Genomic DNA, 20642 nt, shown 5'->3' on the forward strand with positions numbered 1-20642 from the left:
CCGCCCTATCGCCCCGCATCGAACAAAATGCAAATGTCAAAGGCAAAGCAAATGTGAGTCGACGATGATCGGGCGTACTCAAAAACAAACAAAAAAACACTACTAAACCAGACACATCCAAAACATCCAACAGCTATTCAACTGCGTAATAATGATTATGTTTTTACAGTGCTGTGTAAATATATTTATATCTTGTTGGTCCCTTGTTTTCCCGTTTTCCCAAAACCGTCCGACCAATGTTTGTTTTATTCCAGATCGTCTCTCTCTCTCTCTCTCTCCCTGTCTCTCTTCTTGGCTACTGCCGTAAACGCTGTCTTCCTACTGTCTTTCCTCCTGTCTATCGTCCTATCTCTAGCGTACTCGTCCGAAGTTTTTCGACCCCCTCGGGAGGGGGTAGGTGCCTTGTTTAACTCTTGCAAACAAAACAAAAAACAACAAAACAAACAAAAATACCCCCCACGTTTCCAACATGCAGCTCAACTAACACAACTGATCCCTCACTGATCCCTCCCCAACAGAACCAACCGATGTCGATCAGATATATCAGGTCCTTAAGCAGGCGGGCGAAATTTCCAGCGGCAAAATTGTTGTCGATCCGTCAAAGGGCCCAGGAGCGACCGGGACGGTGGCGTCGGCTGCCGGACACAACCAAACCGTCGCGAACCCTCCGCTAGACATTCCCGTAGTGAAAGTGCCTGAATATCCGGACCGTGCGCCATGGCGGGGACCAGTCAAATCTCAGGGGCCAAATTATCCACACCAGAAACAGGGACTGACTGCGCCCGTTGCAACGGACATGTCATGCTCAGGTCCGCGGTTCTTTCCGTTTCGCTTTTGGCGAATGAGTTTTCTTCTCTCTTTCTCTCTCTCTCTCTATCTATCTCTTTTTTTTTTCTTTAATTCATTACTAGTTTTTCACTTTCTGTTTTATTTATATTTTTTTTTTTTCGTTAACTTTTACTCTAGTACTTGTTCCGTTGTACTGTTTCTATTTTATTTTGCCATTTCGGTTGTTACGTTTCACTGTATCACAGCACCCAGTGTCCCGTTCGGTTTTTTGTTTTAATGCTACAGTTTTTTTTTTCGTTGTTGTTTAATCTTCTACTATACGCGCTGTGATAAATCGCTCTATTTTTTTCTCTCCTTCTCTCTCTCTCTGTTTCCCCTCTTTCGCCTTCACATATTTTCTTCTTCTTCGCTCTCTATCTTCCCCACCCTGTATTATTGCTTGCGTAGTACGAGTGATTCGTTTATTTTTACTTCCATTTGACGCGCAATTCGTTCAGATGGACCCGTACCAGTCTGTAGATACTGTACCGAAATTATTGCTTCACCACTGTTATACTCCTTGCATTCGCCTTGTACTAGCCGCGAGTTGCACGCGAACCGTACTTTCGTTTTTTTTTTTCATCTGTACATAGATCTACAGCCGTATTGTTACTATTCTAGTGCGTTTTCAATTAAATTACGTAGCTCAATACTCTTGTCTGTTCGTTCTATTCTGGTACTCACTAGCGCTCTGCAAAATACTAGCATTATGGTAGAGCATTGTTAGTGTTCAAACAAATTTGAACCACACTTATATAGTTTAGTGTTGTAGAAAAATCCTTTCACCATTTGATACACATTTGAGTTTCAACTGACATTTCACCTCAAGTACGACAAAGTCGGGATATAGTTTAAGTCACTGTTACACTACTTAACCATCGAATTTCACGTCTTGCTACCTTCGCATCGTGTAAAATATCTCTGCAAAGTGTGTTTATATATTTTATTTTTGGGACAATATATCTCCAAACTCCAATTTGCCAACTCCCGATCCGATCATTTGCATTCAGAGTACGATCGTGGGGGGTTTGCGGATAAAAACGAATTTCTCCAGTAACAGTGCTCCAATCGACAAGCTAATCAAATAATTGATCTTTCCAACATCCGATGATGCCGGTGCTGCAACAAAAAAAAGGCTCACACCACCAATACTTAATTACTTTTGGCCGAATTCATTCACCAAACTCACGCTCATACACAGCGATGCTTACTCGTTCATGCTGGAGGGAGGGAAAGGGAGGGGGTTGCAACACATTGGGGGAGGTGGGGCGGGGGAAAGACACTATAAATCGTTCCATCCTTGTGTTCCATCATTATCATCTATCGCTTCACGCTGCATCACTGCACCAGCCCCGAAACCCCGTGGCGTGATGTGTGCGTGACCATCGGGTTACCCCGTATTACCCGCCATATTAAAACCGTCACTTGTTTGTTGTCCCTTTTTCCCCATTCACATTGGCCAACCAGATATACGCGTACCCACCCAAAACCCAAACACGCACCACCAGGCGGCGGCGGTGGCCCCGGCGTCAGCCATCGATTCCGGCGCGAGGCGTCGGCTGTTCGCGGGCTTCCGGCCCATGTCCGGCTTCGGCATATTACGGCTACGATCGGCACAGCATCGATCGATCTCGCTACCTGAAAGTAATTAAAACTGCAGTGCCCCTGCATTCTTCCCACCTTTACTTCTTTTTCCGTTTTTGGTTTTTGTCTCACCACTCTCGCCCGTTTCGTGTGCTGTACTTCTCGTTTGGTTGTTTTTTTTTCGATCTTCTTTTCTCTACTCAATTTACAAAATTTATACAAAAAAATTAAAGTTTTGGATTTTGTTTTGTGTTACCATCTAATGCATTCGATGCGTTGCAAGTGATTTCAGTTTTTTCTTTGCGTGTACGTCTGTGCGTGTGTGCCGAATAATCGAATTTGAATGTTCTGCTCCTTAGGTGTCCTGTTATAAGCTGTCAGTGTTTACCTGCGTGTTATTTTGCATTGTTTTTCTTTTTGTTGGTTTTTTAAACCCCGCCCAATCTACCTAACATGTGCAACACTGATTTGTGTGTTTGTGTGTTTTTACATAAATTTCCCTCATTTTTGGACTCGAATTTCCCTGCCCGGGGAGGCATATATGACATATTATTTCACCTTGTTCTACTGGCAGATTAAGCGATTGTCGCAAAACCACTACACCTTCGTGAGTGTGTCCCCATCCGGGATGTTGTTGTTGTCGCACCGACCTATGCCATGTTTTATGTGACCCTGGCACTGGTTACGGAGGCTGCATAACCAGCTGCATCATTGCTTTCGAAGGGGGGGGGGAGGGAATTATTTTTCCATGCTGTGCTCGCTTGCCTCCATCTAAGTCGTGTGTATGTGTGTGTGTGTGGGTAATGTGTTTTGAGTGTGCTGTGATTTTATGTGCCACCGACAGAGCATCTGTGCCAAGCAAACACCACAATGAATCCTTCTCACATACACGCTCACACACACAAACACTATGCTACGGTGCTATTACCACATAAATGCAACACATCCGACATCGATTGATCGATCGCGTTTCGCGCTTGTTGGCACGATGGCATGATAGAGCGGCGAAGAACCGGCCCCGACCAGTTCCTGCATGATGGAAAACCAATTAGACGCTCTACAGATGATTTCTCGTGCCTGCTTTATTATTTCTTCCATTTTGCCGACTCTTTGTCTTCCTTCTTTTCCTGTCCTGCTCGTCTGTGGCTACTAAGACCGACAATCGGTTGCCTTAACGCTGCTGCTGCTCCATTTTAAAAATAAAAACCGAACGGGAACACACAACAACAACAACAACAACAACCAAACACAAAAAAAAACACCGGCCTCCACATACACTTTAGGCGAGGGCTATTGTTCGCCTTTGGGGAAATCGGGGTTTTTCCTTTTGCGCCGCGGGATCACTCCATTGTGCAACCTTCATCAATAACAAACTTCCATGGATTTGTTGTTGGACTGGCCCACACGGTCGCATTGCTGTGCAAACATAGGAGGCTGAGGCTTTTTTTTCCCCGCAAAAAAAAAATGTTCGATAACAATCAACGAAAACCTCTCCAAAAATATGTGCAAATAAACGTGTGTGTGTGATTTTTCGGCTTTTTTCCCCCTCTCTTTGTGCTTGTTTGATAACCTTCACTACTAACAGACACACAAACTGCCTGCCCTTTGGATTGGATGACGCTTTAGACTAACCTTTACAACTAACCAAGGATCGTTTGCCGATCGCTAACCACGAAACGAATTAATTGTTTGGTGTATTTTGGCTTTTGCAAACTGGATAATAGTTTTGTGATTTGCCCCATGATGAATGGTTTTTTTTGGAACGTCAAATCAGCAAACCGAACAAGCGTCACACTTTATTGTTTCTTTCTACCTATTTTGTTTTTCTAGCGGAAGAGGATGACATTATGATTTCGACTCGTCCCTTCGGTCAACCACTTTGCTTCGTGGTGGAAGAACCGCCCCCGGAGGAGCTGCAGGCGGGCAAGAAAGATGGCAAACGAAAGAAGTGAAGCGCCGGTCGGTATGACCTGCAAAAGGAAGAAAGCGCCTAAGAGCGGTTTCGATACTGATACTGATACGAGGTTACTGGCAAGAAGCGTTTAATCTTAAGCAAGCAGACAAAGGACAGTTTTACCGCCGGTTTAAACATTAGCCATTAGGTTTTGACATCCTGATGCGAGCCACACACAACCAACCCTCACTCTCCCCTACTCGAATCATCGAATATAGCGAAAGGCATTGAATGGAGTTTTTAAATTCCCTTCCCCGGTTTAATTACGACGTTTTTTAAAAAAAACTGCATCTCGAGTGTGTACGCGTGTGAAGCGATTGGCCGCTTTGCGCGAGTGTATTTTGCTTCGAACGCACATACCTAGTTGAACGAACGCACATACCCGTTGACCAAAAACCGTTGAATAATGTAAAGATTTAAAGACATTCTGCTCGTTACAAGCCGACGATCTCATCGACGATCGAACCAAAAAAAACGACGATTCGATCGAGATTGTAATAAGTAACGCGCCGCTAGTCAGATGTTTGTGGTTCACTAAGGCAATGAGGATGTTCGCGGTCAGTCAATTGTGACAGGTTAGGTGTAGTAAAATAAGCTTAGAATATGTTTTACTCAATTAACGGGAACTCAAGCAGCAAAGGGCAAAGAAAGAATGTGCAAACCGTTGGGGTATATTTTTAAGTGAATAATTCTTATTTGTTTGTATGTTTCTTGAAGTAAAAAAAACACTCACACACACACAGGAGCATAAATAAGTTCGTGCGAGTTCGTGGAGCGAATAATAGCGAAGAATTCACATTTATTGTCCTTCGTCAACAGCAAACAGCACTTGTCATTTGAGTTGCTCAAAGTATGATTGAATTAAAGTTTAAAAATAAATTTTGTCATGTATTTCGGTGCATGAGGGGCAGTTTTTTTCACGCACTTTCCCAAGGGCTCGCAGCTCGTAATACAATACCCCTAGCTGGTCCCACCAAATACACAAAGCGCCCTCTTCTTCTTGATTTAATTTTCCCTTCCCAGCTTGGTCATTGAAATAGTAAAACACTTATGAATGGTTTACAAAAATGGTAAACATGTGCTATAATTCTTCATACTATTTTACTCTTTGATCTTCTCCAGCCCAACGACATTTTAAAATGAATCGAATATCCTTGGTTTATTGATATTATATTTTGTAATTTCTCCGTTTTTGAAGTTAAGTTAGACAGACGCAACAGTTCTAATCGTTAACTTTATGCTTTAAATGTCTTTTGTTTTAAGCAACAGCTGAAAATAATTAGCTGTATATTTGTTGTCCACTTAAAGACCACTTTGCTATAAACAGAGATATGGCGCGATCACCATAAACAGACAAGTACCAAACTCCCTAACAAAAACACAATTTCTGGTACGAACACTGAAAACCAACGCTATATGATAAGCTATAACAGTGACAGTGGGAGTTGCTATAAAATCGCACTAAGTACTAAGCCAGTGGCGACATCTGGTGTCAAAACGGTAACGAACTTATTTATACTCCTAATGGACGCGACGCGAATGTCAAACGGACCTAAATAAAGCATCTCCCTCTTCTCAAATTTACCAAAATCTAGCCCCTTTTGCCCCTTTTTGTACAATGAGCTAATATACTCTCACACCTTTACACCTTTTGCTACACTGGTCCATTGCTATGGGACGCATTTTTCTGCCACTCAGCAGTGTGTACACGTGTTTCGCACGTGTTTCGCACGGCCAAAACAGTAAAAAAAGAGATTAGCGAAAACGGTTATCGAACGGACTGTGATAAATACGAACTTAGCTAGCGAAGGTCTTTACTAATGCTACCACAACACGAAACGAAACTCCACTTCCGTCCCATCCACCCGCCTAAACCTTAAACACCCCCGTCAGATGCTGCCAGATGCTGAGAGCACTTTATCTCGAATGATTGCGAAGGCAATCACACACTCGCGCGCTACACATATGCGTCTTAAATGCAACAATAAATAGGTGCCAAGCACGCGAATCAAACTGCAACCACGAGAAAAGGGAATCCAATAAATATCGCGCAATCCTCAATGCGGTGCTGATGGCGGGATGCCTTGGGTGGAATTGGAATGCTCGACATCCGAAAAAAAAAATGGCGCCCGCATTCAGCGGACCCCGATCGCTCCAACAAAGCGATCATTTGCGTTCGCTTCGAATAGCCTAATTCCAGAACGAGCTCGTTGCTGTAAGATGGTGCGACGTATCTCGCCATTGCATACGCGCTGCCTTGCCCTCCTTTATAGCTTTCTCGTTATCACGTTGTTTGTCGTTCGCTTTAAGACAACGGAATGCTCGCACCTCTCGCTCTCGTTCCGTTCGTTAATGTGTGTTGCAAGCTACAAGCCAGCTTAATGTTTCAATTGCCGGCCATCATTTTTCTACTGCCGGTACGCCCGTCAGGTCCCGGCTGGCTGGGGATAAGCTGTTCCCTTTGCCCCACACATTCGTAAGCAAATGAGGAAAAGCTCGCCTTCGTGGTGCGGGCACGGAAGATACAAGAAAACACATTAAGGTTGAATATGAAAATTTGATCTCGGCAGTATTTGCACAAATTATACGAGCCTTTGCTCGTGTATCCCAGCCCAAAACCACCGCAACCGCTTCGGGTTGCCTCCCCGGTTCACACCAGTTTTACACACGGCGTACCAGACAGATACCAGGAATGGTTCGATGGATCGGGATGCGGATCATTAAAATACGTATTATACAAAAGAAACAAACATACTGCCCATTATGCTCCGCGCGCGCGGGCTGGTTTGTTTCATCTTTTTCGCACCACCGTTGCGTTTGCCGGCGCACAGCGCAAACGGTCTGATGGCGAGCGCCGAATCGTCGGTTAATGATGGAGAGGCAGCCCCGGTAGACTGGGATACTGCCACATCAGGCTCCATTTGGTTTTGCTCGAAACAAACAAACGAAATGAAACGAAAAAAAAAACACAGGCAAACAAAACCCGAACCCAACAGGGCCGAGTCGGCATCGGGACGGTTTCGAATAATGAAAGAAAACGAGGATTAAATACGGCAAGAAAGGTCCTCCCGGAACGACGGTGGAGAACCCTGCCAACTGTCAAGATGCAAATAAACTGTGCACAGTGTGGCGCAGAATAAATGGTACGATTACTTTTGGGCATCGTTTGGTTTTACGATTATTCTATGCAATGCAATGTACACGCTTCAATTGGCCACATGATACACGTATTCCCACCGTTCCGATCGTAATGTAAATGGAATGTAACTCAATGTGGTGGGCCCACGGCGCCAGCTTTCGCCAGTTCAGCAGATAGTCCAATTTATAGGATCAAATGAAATAAGCTTATGAGAAGAGGATCTTTGTTGGTACGACATGTTTAAATTTTCCAAATTGCATTTAAAGTATAAAGAGAATAACACATTTTTGGATACAAGAAAACATAAAATTGGATAAAACTGTTGATACGATCATGAAACAGAATTTATAACACTCAATACCGAAATTGGTGCTTTTTAGTTGAATTTTGAATTGTGTTCCTTCTCCACGTAGAACCGCTGTGTACACTTTTACTTATATGGATGTATTGTGCTTAGTGTAGAACAGTTTTCATGGGTAGAACAGTTGCTGCAGGTAGTGTACTTTATAGCATCGTTTAAGAAGGGAGCAACCTGATTTGATTATAGTGGTCCGCTATAATAGTGTATCTCGACTGACTGACTGTACTATTATTTCTTTCGATATAATTAATTTGCAACAGTTTTTATGGCTAGTATAGTTACTTACAAGTGTACTTTATAGCATGTTTTAAGAAGAAAGATATGCAATACACTAAATAGAAAAATGATTTGTAGAATCTCATATCTAACCAGTTGGAGAAATATCAAGTTAGGCCCTCAAAGCAATAAACTGTCACATAATCAACAATGTTTAGAGAGTCTCCGAGATACACTATTATAGCAAAGCCTGGTAATTGGCATGCTTCGAATTTCTAACTAACTGGGCTTCCAAAGATCCTCATTCATTTACTTTCGTAATCTCTTATTGTGTATATCGGAGAAGACCAGTACCCACAAACCCAAAATATCCTGTGAACCAATTGACTATAATTTTGTATGTGTTTTCTACGTCTTCGTTTAAGTTAAGAAGGTAAAATAAGGACTTCCATCAATAATTCCATCAATTTTATTTAAAGCCGAAATTTATCATAAATCTGGCTTGGCAATTAATATTTTATCAATTCGTATTGGGAACAAAAGTTTGAATATGACTCGGAAAAAGGTATTTAACTAAACTTTAAATTCCCAATCCTGATTTTTCCACATATACTTGATCTTGTATACTTTCTTAATAATACATTATCGATGAAATATTTAAAAAATCCCCAAAATAACCCTTCAATAACCATACAGGTAGTCCCCGAGAAACGCTAATATAGCGGACCACTAATCCCGGGAAAATTCCGCCTTAGTCCCAGGATTCGACTCAATTCGTTTATACTGCAAAATCACAGAGTCGACTTCCTTCTCAGAACTTTCAGAGACTCTGAACTTTTTTTTCTCCTTTTCTACTAAGATTTTGTACTATAAACTAGCTGCTTAGCTGTCAAATTGTAACTCCGAATTAATTTTTAAGTCCTTCTCTCCATGTAGCACGCGTTTTGTAGTATTCCTATTCGATGTATTGTGTTGGGTAGTGTGTAAACTTAATTTTATGGTGGTAAGTGTACTTTATAGTAACCCATTCCTTCATGCATGGCCCAATTCGTTGTAACCCTGTACAGTTTACCACTCCCCCCCCCCCCCCAACTTCTTATCAATCACTTTCGTTGACTTCGTCATCTCATGCTCGACTGCAAAATGCTTTTAACAAACAGTAGAAACAAAAAAAACTACCCTCCATGATCCAAAATGTCTTCGTCATTCGCGACCCACGCGGGTGCACACTGAAAAACCCCAATAATTCTATTCTTCCCATAAACGAAAAAAAAACACATAACCGATTCATCCAGTCCAGGCCGAGCAACATGACCAACCCAACCGAGTAGGGGTTGGATAAATCATATCGCGATTTTAAACGCGAAACACCCTGTGTAAGGGAGTGCAGGGGGGGGGGGGGGTTTTATAATCAGCGTTGAATAATGCAAATATATCATCGCTTCAAATAATCAACCTCATTTCACCCCACACACACACACACACATGTGATCGATACGTATGATTTAAAGCGGACGATCTCTTTGGCATTGATTACATGCACATGCACGCGATGGTTTATGCATTTATGTGCATCACTCTTCACACTGTGCGTCTGTGAAGCATGAGCGTTGATTGCTGCTCCACTACGTGTGGGCTGGTGTGGAATCAAATGTAGTAACATCAAATGATATTTTCCATCGGTTATGATAATGCATGCACGTGCCGGGCACGTGCAAGTGATTGATGCATTTAGCATGCAGTCCGGAGCTCTGACTACACTCTGTACATTTTTGCACCGCTTTAAGGCACTCGGCTTTAATAAACCACCCACACAGCATCCTTCTAAAGGGCTAGGGCTGTATCACAGCTGTAACACTGTATCGATTTCGACCCATCACCCGATCGCTTCCACTTGGCACCCAGCGAGAGAGAGGGTGCCAAAACTTGCTACCACCAACCATGTTGTGCCGGTGGCAGATGGTTCCTGCATGTTTCACGCTTATCTTAAAACTCACACCACCACCCTCCAACACCGTGCTAGATATATTTTGGCTTGGTGATCGCTTTTCTATTGTTTTCGTTGTTGTTTTGAAGCTTTTTGTTTTTATTTTCTGTTGTTGTTGTTGTTATTGTTACAAAACCGCTTTTCCGTTACACCAGCAGCCAACCCTGTTTGGCGCTGGGCCGCTGCAGTACGAGAACGCCATAAAATAATGTACCTCTCTGTGTACTCCCGTTGTGTGTACTGATTGCTGAACATTTGTAGCACCGCATTCACCACGACGCCAAAAGCTGAACCTTAGAATGAAATCACTCAGCTTGGACTCACCAGAATCGTCCGAATTGCATGGGCAAATACGGCGGCGACTCCCGGGACCGACCGGTCACGGTGGCCACGGCGGTTCTGGTGGTCACTTAGAACACAGCACGCCGCCATCTAACAATAGTAGGTTACACTGTAAGTATTTAGCAGTGCTGGGATGGGATGGGCGCAATAAATGCGGAAAATATCATCCATCCTTAGCGCAACCGAATTGCACCCCTTCGCGTATTAGTTTCCGAACAATTCCCCTAGCGGGTTGTGTCCTAACCTGGTCCTTTTTTATTTCGGTTTTTTTGCTTCTACTTTCCTTTGGCTGTATAGTTTTTCTCTTTAAATTATTTCCCATTTCCCTTCCTGCCCACCACTAATCCCTCGTTATGCTCCTGCGCTCGGCACGTCCTGGTCCAACAGTCGACCGAGTGTCGTTTCTTTTCTGCACCAAATTCCCCCCAAAACTGGCAACGCGCTTATGCGGTACGGGATCAAACGATTGAACGAATTTCGAATTTATCGACGGGTGGTGGTCTGTTGTACCTGTACCGCACACGCGCACGTTCCCCAAATAACAATACCCCCGTTCCGTTCCCGTTCGTTTGTGTATCACGATGTACTTTTCCCGCACACAGCACCATCCAGCCCGTCCGGTACGCAGAGAAAATTCCTGTACGCTACGCGCGGCATGAAGACCGGTTCCGTCGATCTGCCGGATGAAATCGAGAAAAGCCTCTCGTCGGCCAGCACCTCACCCTGCCCATCACCGGTACGTCAAAATCAGGTAACTGTCGGTGCGGGGGGTTTTGGGGTGTTTTTTCAGGAACCGCGGAAAAGCATTTCACCCTCTGCCCCGGGACCGAACATTGGCCCACTGCAGCCGTTTCTTCTTTTGCGGCGTGGAGTGGATCTTCCCGGTTTTTTTTTTGTGCCTACAAGATTCAATTTTCCTGTCGTTGTTTTTATTTTATTGCGTGATAACAAGGTGCCGTAAAGAATTTTGGGTGCAATCGAACACACTGCAGTATTTCAATGCTTCTTATTGTCTTATAACTTTTCTCCATGATGTGATGAAAAACGATTCATCGAGGCACTTTTAAAGATGTAGGCAGAAGGAGATTGTTGGAAATAACGGTTGGGAAATTATGCTTTAATCATGATTGAAGGTGAATAAGATGAACTATCAGTTAATTGTTACCCAATATCAACTCAGGGGTTAACTGAATTTGAAACTGAACCCTCAGCAAAACAATATCTAGAAGAGAGAAATAAAGTATTCTATGTATTGTAATTTAACACTAATATAGACGAAAAACAGGGTTCAAAAAGGAAATAGACAATATTACAGGGTTTCCCGAAGTAGTTAGCCGTTGGAGAATAATTGCCGGGGACTATCCAGCTACTTCTACAACCATATAGAGAGTTTAACTACTTATCATCTAGTACTGATCGTAATTTAAACTAATATAGACGAAAAACTGGGTACAAAGAGGAAATCGACGATGTTACAGGGTTACCCAAAGTATTTAGCAGTTGGAGAATAATTTCCCGGGACTTTCGAGCTAACTCTATTATCATACAGAGAGGTTATCGACTAATCAGCTACTATTGATCGTAATTTAGAACTAATACAGACGAAAAACTGGGTACAAAGAGAAAATAAACGATATTACAGGGTTTCCCGATGTATTTGGCCATTAAAGAAACTACTTCTATAATTATACAGAGAGTTTATCCACGAACCATCTACTGCTGATCGTAATTTAAAACTAATATAGATGAAAAAAAGGGTACAGAGAAGAAAAAGATGATATTACAGGGTTACCCGAAATAGAAAAAAGACGGTTACCCGCAGTATTTGGCCATTTGGGAATATTTTCCCAGCGTCAAACCTTCCGTAGCAAAGACTGGCTATCTAACTGCGTACTGAAATAAAGTTTAGTAAGCGATAGGTAGGCATCTTAATACTAAGGACACCCCTGATGATGATATCGTTTGCGAGGTTGGGATAAAATACAAACATTAAAATTAACACAACTAAGAGGCACTAAAACTCATCCATCCTTTTCAAACATTCCAGAAATCCCATCGTCTTCTACCAACAAACCTATACGTGGTGCTGTACAACTTCAAGTCCCGCCATCAGGATGAGCTGGACCTTAAAGCCGGTTACAAGGTATGGTATGGTTTGGCGCAGAACAGCAGAACAACCGCCTAAAATCACGGCACACCGACATTTGCAGGTCACTGTGATCGATACGTCCGATCCGGACTGGTGGAAGGGAAAGTGTCTCGGGAAGGTCGGTTACTTCCCATCGAAATACTGTGCAAAGCTTGCAGCGTCGGAAAAACCCCTGCAGGTCACACACAACCTGCAGGTGACGGATAATGAGCGAGGAGACGGCACGTTAACGCTACTTCGCGATCAGATTGTTATACAGGTGAGTACGGCACTGTGGAGATCGTTCTAGAGGCTTGATGTTAATCTGTTGTATCTCTCACCCGCGGTCTTTAGGTGGGCGAAGAGGTCAATGGTATGGTGATGGTGCGCTCGGCCGACAACCGACAGGGCGTATGTCCGGTCAAGTACTTGCAGGAGGTCTGACAACCGGAAGAGGAAAAACTCGACCGGGACCGTGATAAAGACCACAGACAGCATACGGGCGCCACCGGCAAGGGTGCGGGTTCTAGCGTATCCAATGCGAAGGCAAGCCGGAAGGAGGCAACGACGGGCGGGCAACGGCACGAGGGCCGCCCAGACCAGAAAGACCAATGCCACGCGGGCGGACACCATTACCACCGGGAGAGTCGCAACAACTTCCACAAGTCGTACGATCGGAGCTGGGAAAAGTGGGAGAAGTTCCGCGAGAAGAAGATGGAGATGATGAAGGCCCACAAGTACAACGTGGAGCACCGGCTGAAGTACGACAACCAGGAGCGCATCCTCTACCGGCACCATTTCAACTACTACCCGGTGAAGCGACCCCGGCCGCGTAAAACCTCCCTCGAGCCCAACTGGTACACGGAGAACATTTACTCGAACCAATCCATCGACAACTCGGACGGTGAGCTGGGCGTGGGCTTCCAGCGCCCCATGCCACATCTGACGTCCGGCGCACCGGGCGGGCGGGATATCAACGGTAACATGAGCATGGGTGGACTGGAGGACGACGGTATCTTTACGATCGATGGCCATTTCGAGCGGCGGCACAACTATCCAAAATCCAACAGCTGTTGCTTCGGCGTTAACCGCATGCGCGACATTGACGAGCTCGGCGATGGGTTGGAGCGCGATGGGTGGACGGAGCGTTACCCAAAGATACCGAAATCCTACTCGTTCAGTACGTCCCGCAGCATGGGCGTCGGGTTCAACATGGCGAAGCTGTACAACCGCAACAGCTTTGAGATGCCGGAATTCCCGAGCCATCGCCGGCGCCACCCGGAAGGGGGTCGGGCGGTCGTGCGGCTCTGCGACCGGGAGGGTTGCTTCAACGAGACGTGCTTCAGCAAGGACGAGAAGAACTTTTACAACAACAATAATCTACACAACAATAACGTAAATAATAACAATAACAACATGCACAGCACCATCAACAACAACAACGGCAGCAGCAACACGTATCGGCACAACAACAGCAACATCATTAGCGAGTGGAATCTGCGGAATCGAAACAATCTGCGGATCGGTGCGGGCGGTGTGGGTGATGCTATTGCACCACGGCCACAGTACGTCATGGAGGAGGACTTTGATCTGTTCGACGAGGACGACGATGACGGGGAGGACGAGGAGGCCACCGATCGGGAGGATCAGGAGGAGATGGAGAGTGATCTGAACACGCTTTACGCCGAGGATCGTCATTCGATCGCCTGCGGTGACTACGGTGGAGTGGCCCGCGAACTGTACGGCCATCCATCGCGGGCAGGAGGTGCGGGCCACGCAGCCGATCTGTATCGGGGGCAACGCTCGAAACCGCTGCACCGTGGGCGGCTCGATCGTGTGGCGAAGTACGCGGACGCGGAGTACACCGACAACTACAGACGATCGTTTGAGGATTTCTTCAACCAGAACTGCTGCATCGAGCGGAACCATCGGCAGCTGCAGGACGCCGGACGGTTCCTGCTGAAGGCCCCCGTTACGCCGCCGAAGAACAAGAGCATGCTGGAGGTGAAGCCACCGAATCGCTTCGATGACACCTCGTCCGACTCGACCGATCTGGAGCTGGATGATTTTAACTTCGACTTTGAGAAGTATTGGGAGGAGCTGGAGAAACCGTCCCCCACGTCACCGAGCGAGCTGGAGGAGCGCAAGAGCGCGGGTCGGAGTGCGATGGCCGGCGGGACGGCGGCCCCCACCAAGAAGGTGAAGAACGTCAATCTCAGCCGGTGCTACAACAACGGTACGGTTATCGACATCTACCACGACGATGATCCGTACCATCGGGACCACTACCACTACCGGGAGGGTGGCATCGGCAAGGCGACCAATCACAACCACAGCCACCGGCATCGCACCGGGCCGGCGGCGAGGAGTAAAGGGTCGCGCCACAAGGTTTATCCGGCGGAGCGTGACAAGCGGCTGGCGGAAGACACTGGCCACCTTTCCGACAAGGGACCGGCCGCGCATGAGCCCAACGGTGGCAAGACGCTGGACGCAGCCGGGAACGCGATAGGCGGCAACAGCAATGCGATCAGCTTCCTCAACAACATCTTCTCGATCTACAAGCCGAACAAGTACTCGCCGCTCAACTGTCACGTGGAGCAGAACTATCTGAAAAACATACCCGCGAAGAAGATGAACATTGTGGCAAGTTCGGCCAGCCGACCGTTGGGGGCTGGCGGTGACACCCGCCACACAGCCGGCGGTGATCCATCCTCGACCAAGCGGCCGCTGACGGTGCACCCGAGCAAACCGTCCGTTGCGTCGGTGGCGACGGCGGCCCGGCGCAATGCGTCCCGCCCGCAGCCCACCAAGGACCCGCAGGCCCGGTTCCAGATCATACCGGAGAAGACGGGCGTCAAGATTTCGCCCCTTTATCGGCTGGATGCGCAGGACTATAGGCGGGCGCGCTATAAACTGAAAAGCACCTCCCGGCCCCTGTCATTCTGGTGAAAATTGCTCGACTGTTCGTACTATTCGGATGGCCGGCTGGACGGATTGCCGGTGGTGAAGAAGACGCGGCGTCACACCAAGTATCTCAAGTACTGAAAAACGGCGAAGATACCAAACCAAAAGGAACAACAACAACAAAAACCAAACCGCGCACACAACAACACCTCCAACGGAGGTCTTTCTGTCACCACGTCACCACGTCACTCGTACATAAAAAAAAACCGAACGACATCTGCCGTTGCTCAGACGTTGCTCCATCTCTCGGCTCCAAGCATAACCTCCCCAACATATACCGATCAACCCAACATCGGGAAGCATTGCCGAAAGCGATCGCCATTTTACCACCCCACACAACCACCACCACCTTACCACCGCCCACCCCTTCAAAAGCACGCAACCATTCACCATCACCATTGTATTGGCTGTACATCCAGATCGGTGTCTTTCGATGTTCTTTGTATCAGTGTGTGTGTGTGTATGTATCATTGTCACCATTGTCCTTTAGCGCGCGGATTGCGAGGAGTTAAACCAAAAAAAGAAAGGACGATCCCCCAAAACAAACCAAACCATTTGCCATCTGCCACTAACTCGCATAAACAACAAGAAGAAAAAAAAAGACAAAACAAAACAAAAACATATAACAAAAAAATCGATTTTGATACATTTTTGCCTCCCGTTGGTCGGGAGCGAGTTTTTTATAGCAAACAACAAAAACGAAACGAACAAAGCGAACCCCGGCCCGGCAACACAAAAACAAACAACCAACCAAAGACCAAACAAAAACAAAACAACAAACGCGCATTGTTACACTGGGTCAAGATGCGGGATGGGGGTGTTTAAAAATGGTGGCGCACACGTTCATCCACGCAACGAAGCGATCGACGCGATCGCTGCGCAGATCGCAGACGATACACACCCCCGCGGCGCGCGCAAACAAATTTTGATAGCAAAAAACGCCGACGTTGCGCCAACGAGTTACGCCTAGCAAAATGCATTTATTTGGAGAAACTTTATAGCGCAAAAGGTTCCGAACCTCCACAAGACCCGGGAGTGAGGGAAAGGAAGGATGAGGAAGTAAATTTGCCTTTTAAAAGGTGTGCTGATAAACAACGTATCTTTACAAAACAAACTCCCCCCCATTCAACTCCAATTCCCTTGCATAGTTCATCCGATTTTACTGTACTCCCGGTTGGAAAGCTCCCGGTTGGAAAGCTCCCGCTGGTTTGTTTCAGTAGGACTCCGAAAGCATGGCTCAGACGCAACAAAGACTAAAACAATAGATACGAACTTACGTGCGCATGTATGTTTATTCGTACTCTTTCATCCTTCTATTATTAAACACATTGTAACACATTTAGAAACAATCGCAACGCGAGAGTGGTGTTAGAAGCGGAGAGGAATGTAATATCTATCATCGTTACCTGTACATACCCACAGCGTACCCCTTGTTTTGTTGACTCATTAGAAAATTTTAATACGAAGTGTGGTGTGAAGTAAATTAAAGTAGAAAAAAAACAACCCCGGAATGGTTGAGCTTTTTCCACATCTAAAATAGGATCTTGCAAAGCGTGGAGTACGGTTCCACACCCATCATTCTCCACATAATCCTGTACATTAAGCCACCTGTATACACATACACGCGAACAAACGCCCGCGGAACGATAGAATTCCGGGACCGAACAATAGAGGCTGACCAATGGCGTTAGTGGTGACCACCAGTGTGAGAGTGTGTGCCGGAAGCACTCATCAACAGCAAAAGTACATACCAAGTTTACATCCATACCACATTGCGAGCCTTTTTTTAGCGCGCACATCCTTTACTGTAGAAGAAGAAAAGAAAAGCGTTACCTCTTCCATTTGAATAGCTCTCTCTCTCTTTCTCTCCAAGTTTGCGCCTTTTTATCCGCAATTGTTTACAAAACTAAATACAATTCCCTCATTAGTGATCCTCCATTTCCTTTCGACGGTTTTGTGTAGTATAAGCCGAGTTGCAGTAGTTTGACAGCTCGATTCTAATGTTTGAATTAGCAAAGCTCCTTAGCGAAAGCTCCTTTCCTCTCTCAAACACAACAAAAAAACACAATAGACGGAAACTGTGAAATGGCTTTCGAGTGTTGGAATGCTACACCCAAAAGTATCTTCGAAACCCTTCCCCCCCTTTCTCTTAATACACAAAGTGTCCAGAGCGTAGGACGGTAGATCCTCACCTTGGTAATTACTTGGTGTTGGACAAACGAAGATAGTGTTCCGAACTCAACCCCCAAAAGACAGCCTCCTCCTCCACCGGAGCCTTATATTGTGCTCTCTATCTATCTCTCTCTCTCTCTCTCTCTCTCTCTCTCTATCTCTCTTCCCTTTTTCTGCCAAACAAGCGACAACTTCCACTATACTGGAATGATAGAAAAGGCATACAAACCAGCGGCCAGTGCATGATTGCCCGAATACTACGAACGCGGTATAGACATCTTGACGCAAACTTTAGCAATTACCGACCATCGACTCCGCTGACCCAGTGCTACTGATGGTCGGTAACTGTTGGCGAAAGTTCGCAGATACAATAGTGCAGTTATCATATTAGTTCAGCAAAACGGTTGCACCCGGAAAGTTTAGTTCCGAATTGGCACCACATCGGGGTGCCCCTTTTTACGCAAGGATTAGGGGGACTACCATATTTCTAGTGACTTTGTTTCGTGTGTGGGTGTGTGTGGCCCACCGATGGATGGTGGGCATTCTGAATACATTTGATTGAGGTGGGGGGACTTTCCACCGTGAGTGCACATCGCTTTACGCTTGATTTGAAGTACGGAACAGAACTCTCAGTTTGTTGGACATTTTTGCCATATGCCACAAAACACACAGTGAAGCTTGGTTTTGTGGCAGTTTACTAACGAAAAATACACACTCACACACACTAATTACAATGGATTTATAAGCATGCAGATAGAATAGCGGCTACAGAACATAACTAACAGCATTTCGAAAGGAGCTTTCGAGGCGTTTCTTACAGAACTCTAGCTAGATCTAATACGTAACACAAACTAACCAGCAACTGAAACTACACGGAATACATAGAACGAATACTAAATAGGCACTAAACTAAAGCGATCGGTAGGAAAAGAGTAGTGAAAAGCAAAACACCTCCCCGTTCAGCCAATAGCTTTCCTGTCCATTTGCGCTCACCACACTCACACACACACACCCTAGATGTCGCATTGTTTCCCAGAATATCCGGTAGAGGGCTTTCAGCTTTGCTTGGGCACGTTTCGTTCTGTCAAAACAGCGAAACTGACACGCGTTTATGGTGGAAGCTAGTAGTCTCACACAAGAATTTATGGTAGTTAATAGCAACCCCCCTCCCCCTCCCTCCCCTTCCGTAGGTTAAAAGCTGTTTTTCACGTAGATGTGTAACAAAAGTGTGTTTGCTGCGAAGAGTGGCGTCCTGCATCTAGTAGCCATAGATCGCTGCTATGGGAGTCACCGAAAGCAACGCACAATACACACACACACACAACAGAAACAAGCAAACAACACACATTTGATTTGTTATCTTTAGCGAATGAACGTTATGCCGCATTTCTTTCTTATGGTGCATCGTGTCAAGCGTGACCGAATCGTTTTCCCGTGTAGTGCACGTGTGCGCATCTCGGTACGCTTGCACCGATCGATCGATGTAGCGCATGAATGGATACCTTATACCCCATTCCCTGATGCGATCCGGTGCGTTAATTAGATATGTGTGTAGCGGAGTGGAGTATTCCTTCGCGGGTGTCCCACCCGTCTCTCACCCTTCCCCTGTTGCCCAATGGGGGTGTTACTCCCTACCGATAGAGAGGGGACGACGACAGGGATGCAAACTTTGTGCATTGCCAGACGCATAATTACCACGGAGCTTACAGAGTACTGTGTTTTACCGCACGACCGAGCATGGTACGCTCAATTTTTAAATCAAGTACCCGGCAACTCTCCACTTAACCTATACGAACTAGTAGCGGGGTGTATTTTTATGTAGTGGAAAGGCACCAACAGCCCATGCTAGCGATCAGCAACAGAACCCCCACACAGTCAGTATATGAACGAACGGAAGCTAGCAGTAGTATACATGCATTTACAGGAACACATCACATGTCACCTGCACACTATACGAGAGATGTCACTAGTAGCACACGCAAAGCAAAGCAAAGCAAAAAAAAACGCTTCATCTGTCATCGTTGTCTAGAGCCACACTGTCATGACCATTAATCGCGGGCGGCCCAACAAATGGATAGGGGGCGTGTAGAGTGTTTTAGGGTGCGACACGCGAGATCGCATCGGGCCACCCCTCTTATACACGACAGCCAACCAGCTATACCAAATAAATGTGATGTAAACTAAGCGCTAGCTCAACTCACTCACTCATTGCGATACTATTTTACATGCGCTACACACTCCATGGGAAAGGTTAGAAAAAAACGAAACTATCAACGGTGCAGTTTTAGTGATGGGAAATGGGAGGCTCAATTCGAAGATCGGGTTTAGTCTGAGAGACCTAGATCGGATCAGATCAAGTGATCTCAAGGATCTCAGGGCATTTGATCCCATGTTATTGGATGGATGGAATCTGTTTTGGAATCCCGGCCAAACTTGCCAGACTAGTACGAATGATAATGACCAACGTCACAAGCCAGGTGATAGTGGAAGGAACACTCTCAGGGCCCTTTGCTACCACCAACGGACTGTGCTAGATGGATGGGATAGCTTGTCTACTCTTCACCCTGGCGCAAGAGGGGGTCATCCGCGACTCAGATGTGGAATCTTCGGGGACCATCTTCCCTATGAGTTAGTCCAGGTATACGACTCTTCTACTTAGCGCGTCAAGTTGATGGTGACATCACCAACGGCTAACAACGTACGCAGAGATAACATCAAAATAGGTGAACGCACCTTTGAAGTCATCTATCTTGGATCAAAGATCAACACCGACAACAACATTTATGTTGAGATACGCTGATCTTTTTACAGTTTGCTGAGAGCACCTGTCGCGACGAATGAAGCTCCAGCATTCACGTACGGCTCTGAAATATCAGAAGGAGCACTGTCGTACAGAGAACAGGGGACTCACCAACTCTCCGGTGGGCTGATCACGTCATGAGAATGACATCGGACGACCCAACTCGT

General features: G+C 45.9%; 2 protein-coding genes across 2 annotated transcripts in view; both read left to right on the forward strand.

Annotated features, from left to right (window-relative positions):
* Nucleotides 1-13132, forward strand: part of LOC128303005 (uncharacterized) — a 51462-nt gene extending 38330 nt beyond the window's left edge. Inside the window, 6 exon segments of the mRNA XM_053039856.1 lie at nt 519-809; nt 10331-10564; nt 11005-11147; nt 12459-12554; nt 12622-12819; nt 12894-13132. Of these exon segments, the coding sequence (XP_052895816.1) occupies nt 519-809; nt 10331-10564; nt 11005-11147; nt 12459-12554; nt 12622-12819; nt 12894-12983 (1052 nt within the window). The 3' untranslated portion in view covers nt 12984-13132.
* LOC128303006 (uncharacterized) lies at nt 12987-16653 on the forward strand (the record flags this gene model as incomplete). The annotated part of the gene is made up of 1 exon (XM_053039857.1): nt 12987-16653. A coding segment is annotated over one exon (2502 nt), but the record flags the coding sequence as incomplete, so codon positions are not given.
* Nucleotides 16654-20642: the final 3989 nt, after the last annotated feature.

Source organism: Anopheles moucheti, chromosome 3, assembly GCF_943734755.1.
Source record: "Anopheles moucheti chromosome 3, idAnoMoucSN_F20_07, whole genome shotgun sequence".
NCBI lineage: Eukaryota > Metazoa > Arthropoda > Insecta > Diptera > Culicidae > Anopheles > Anopheles moucheti.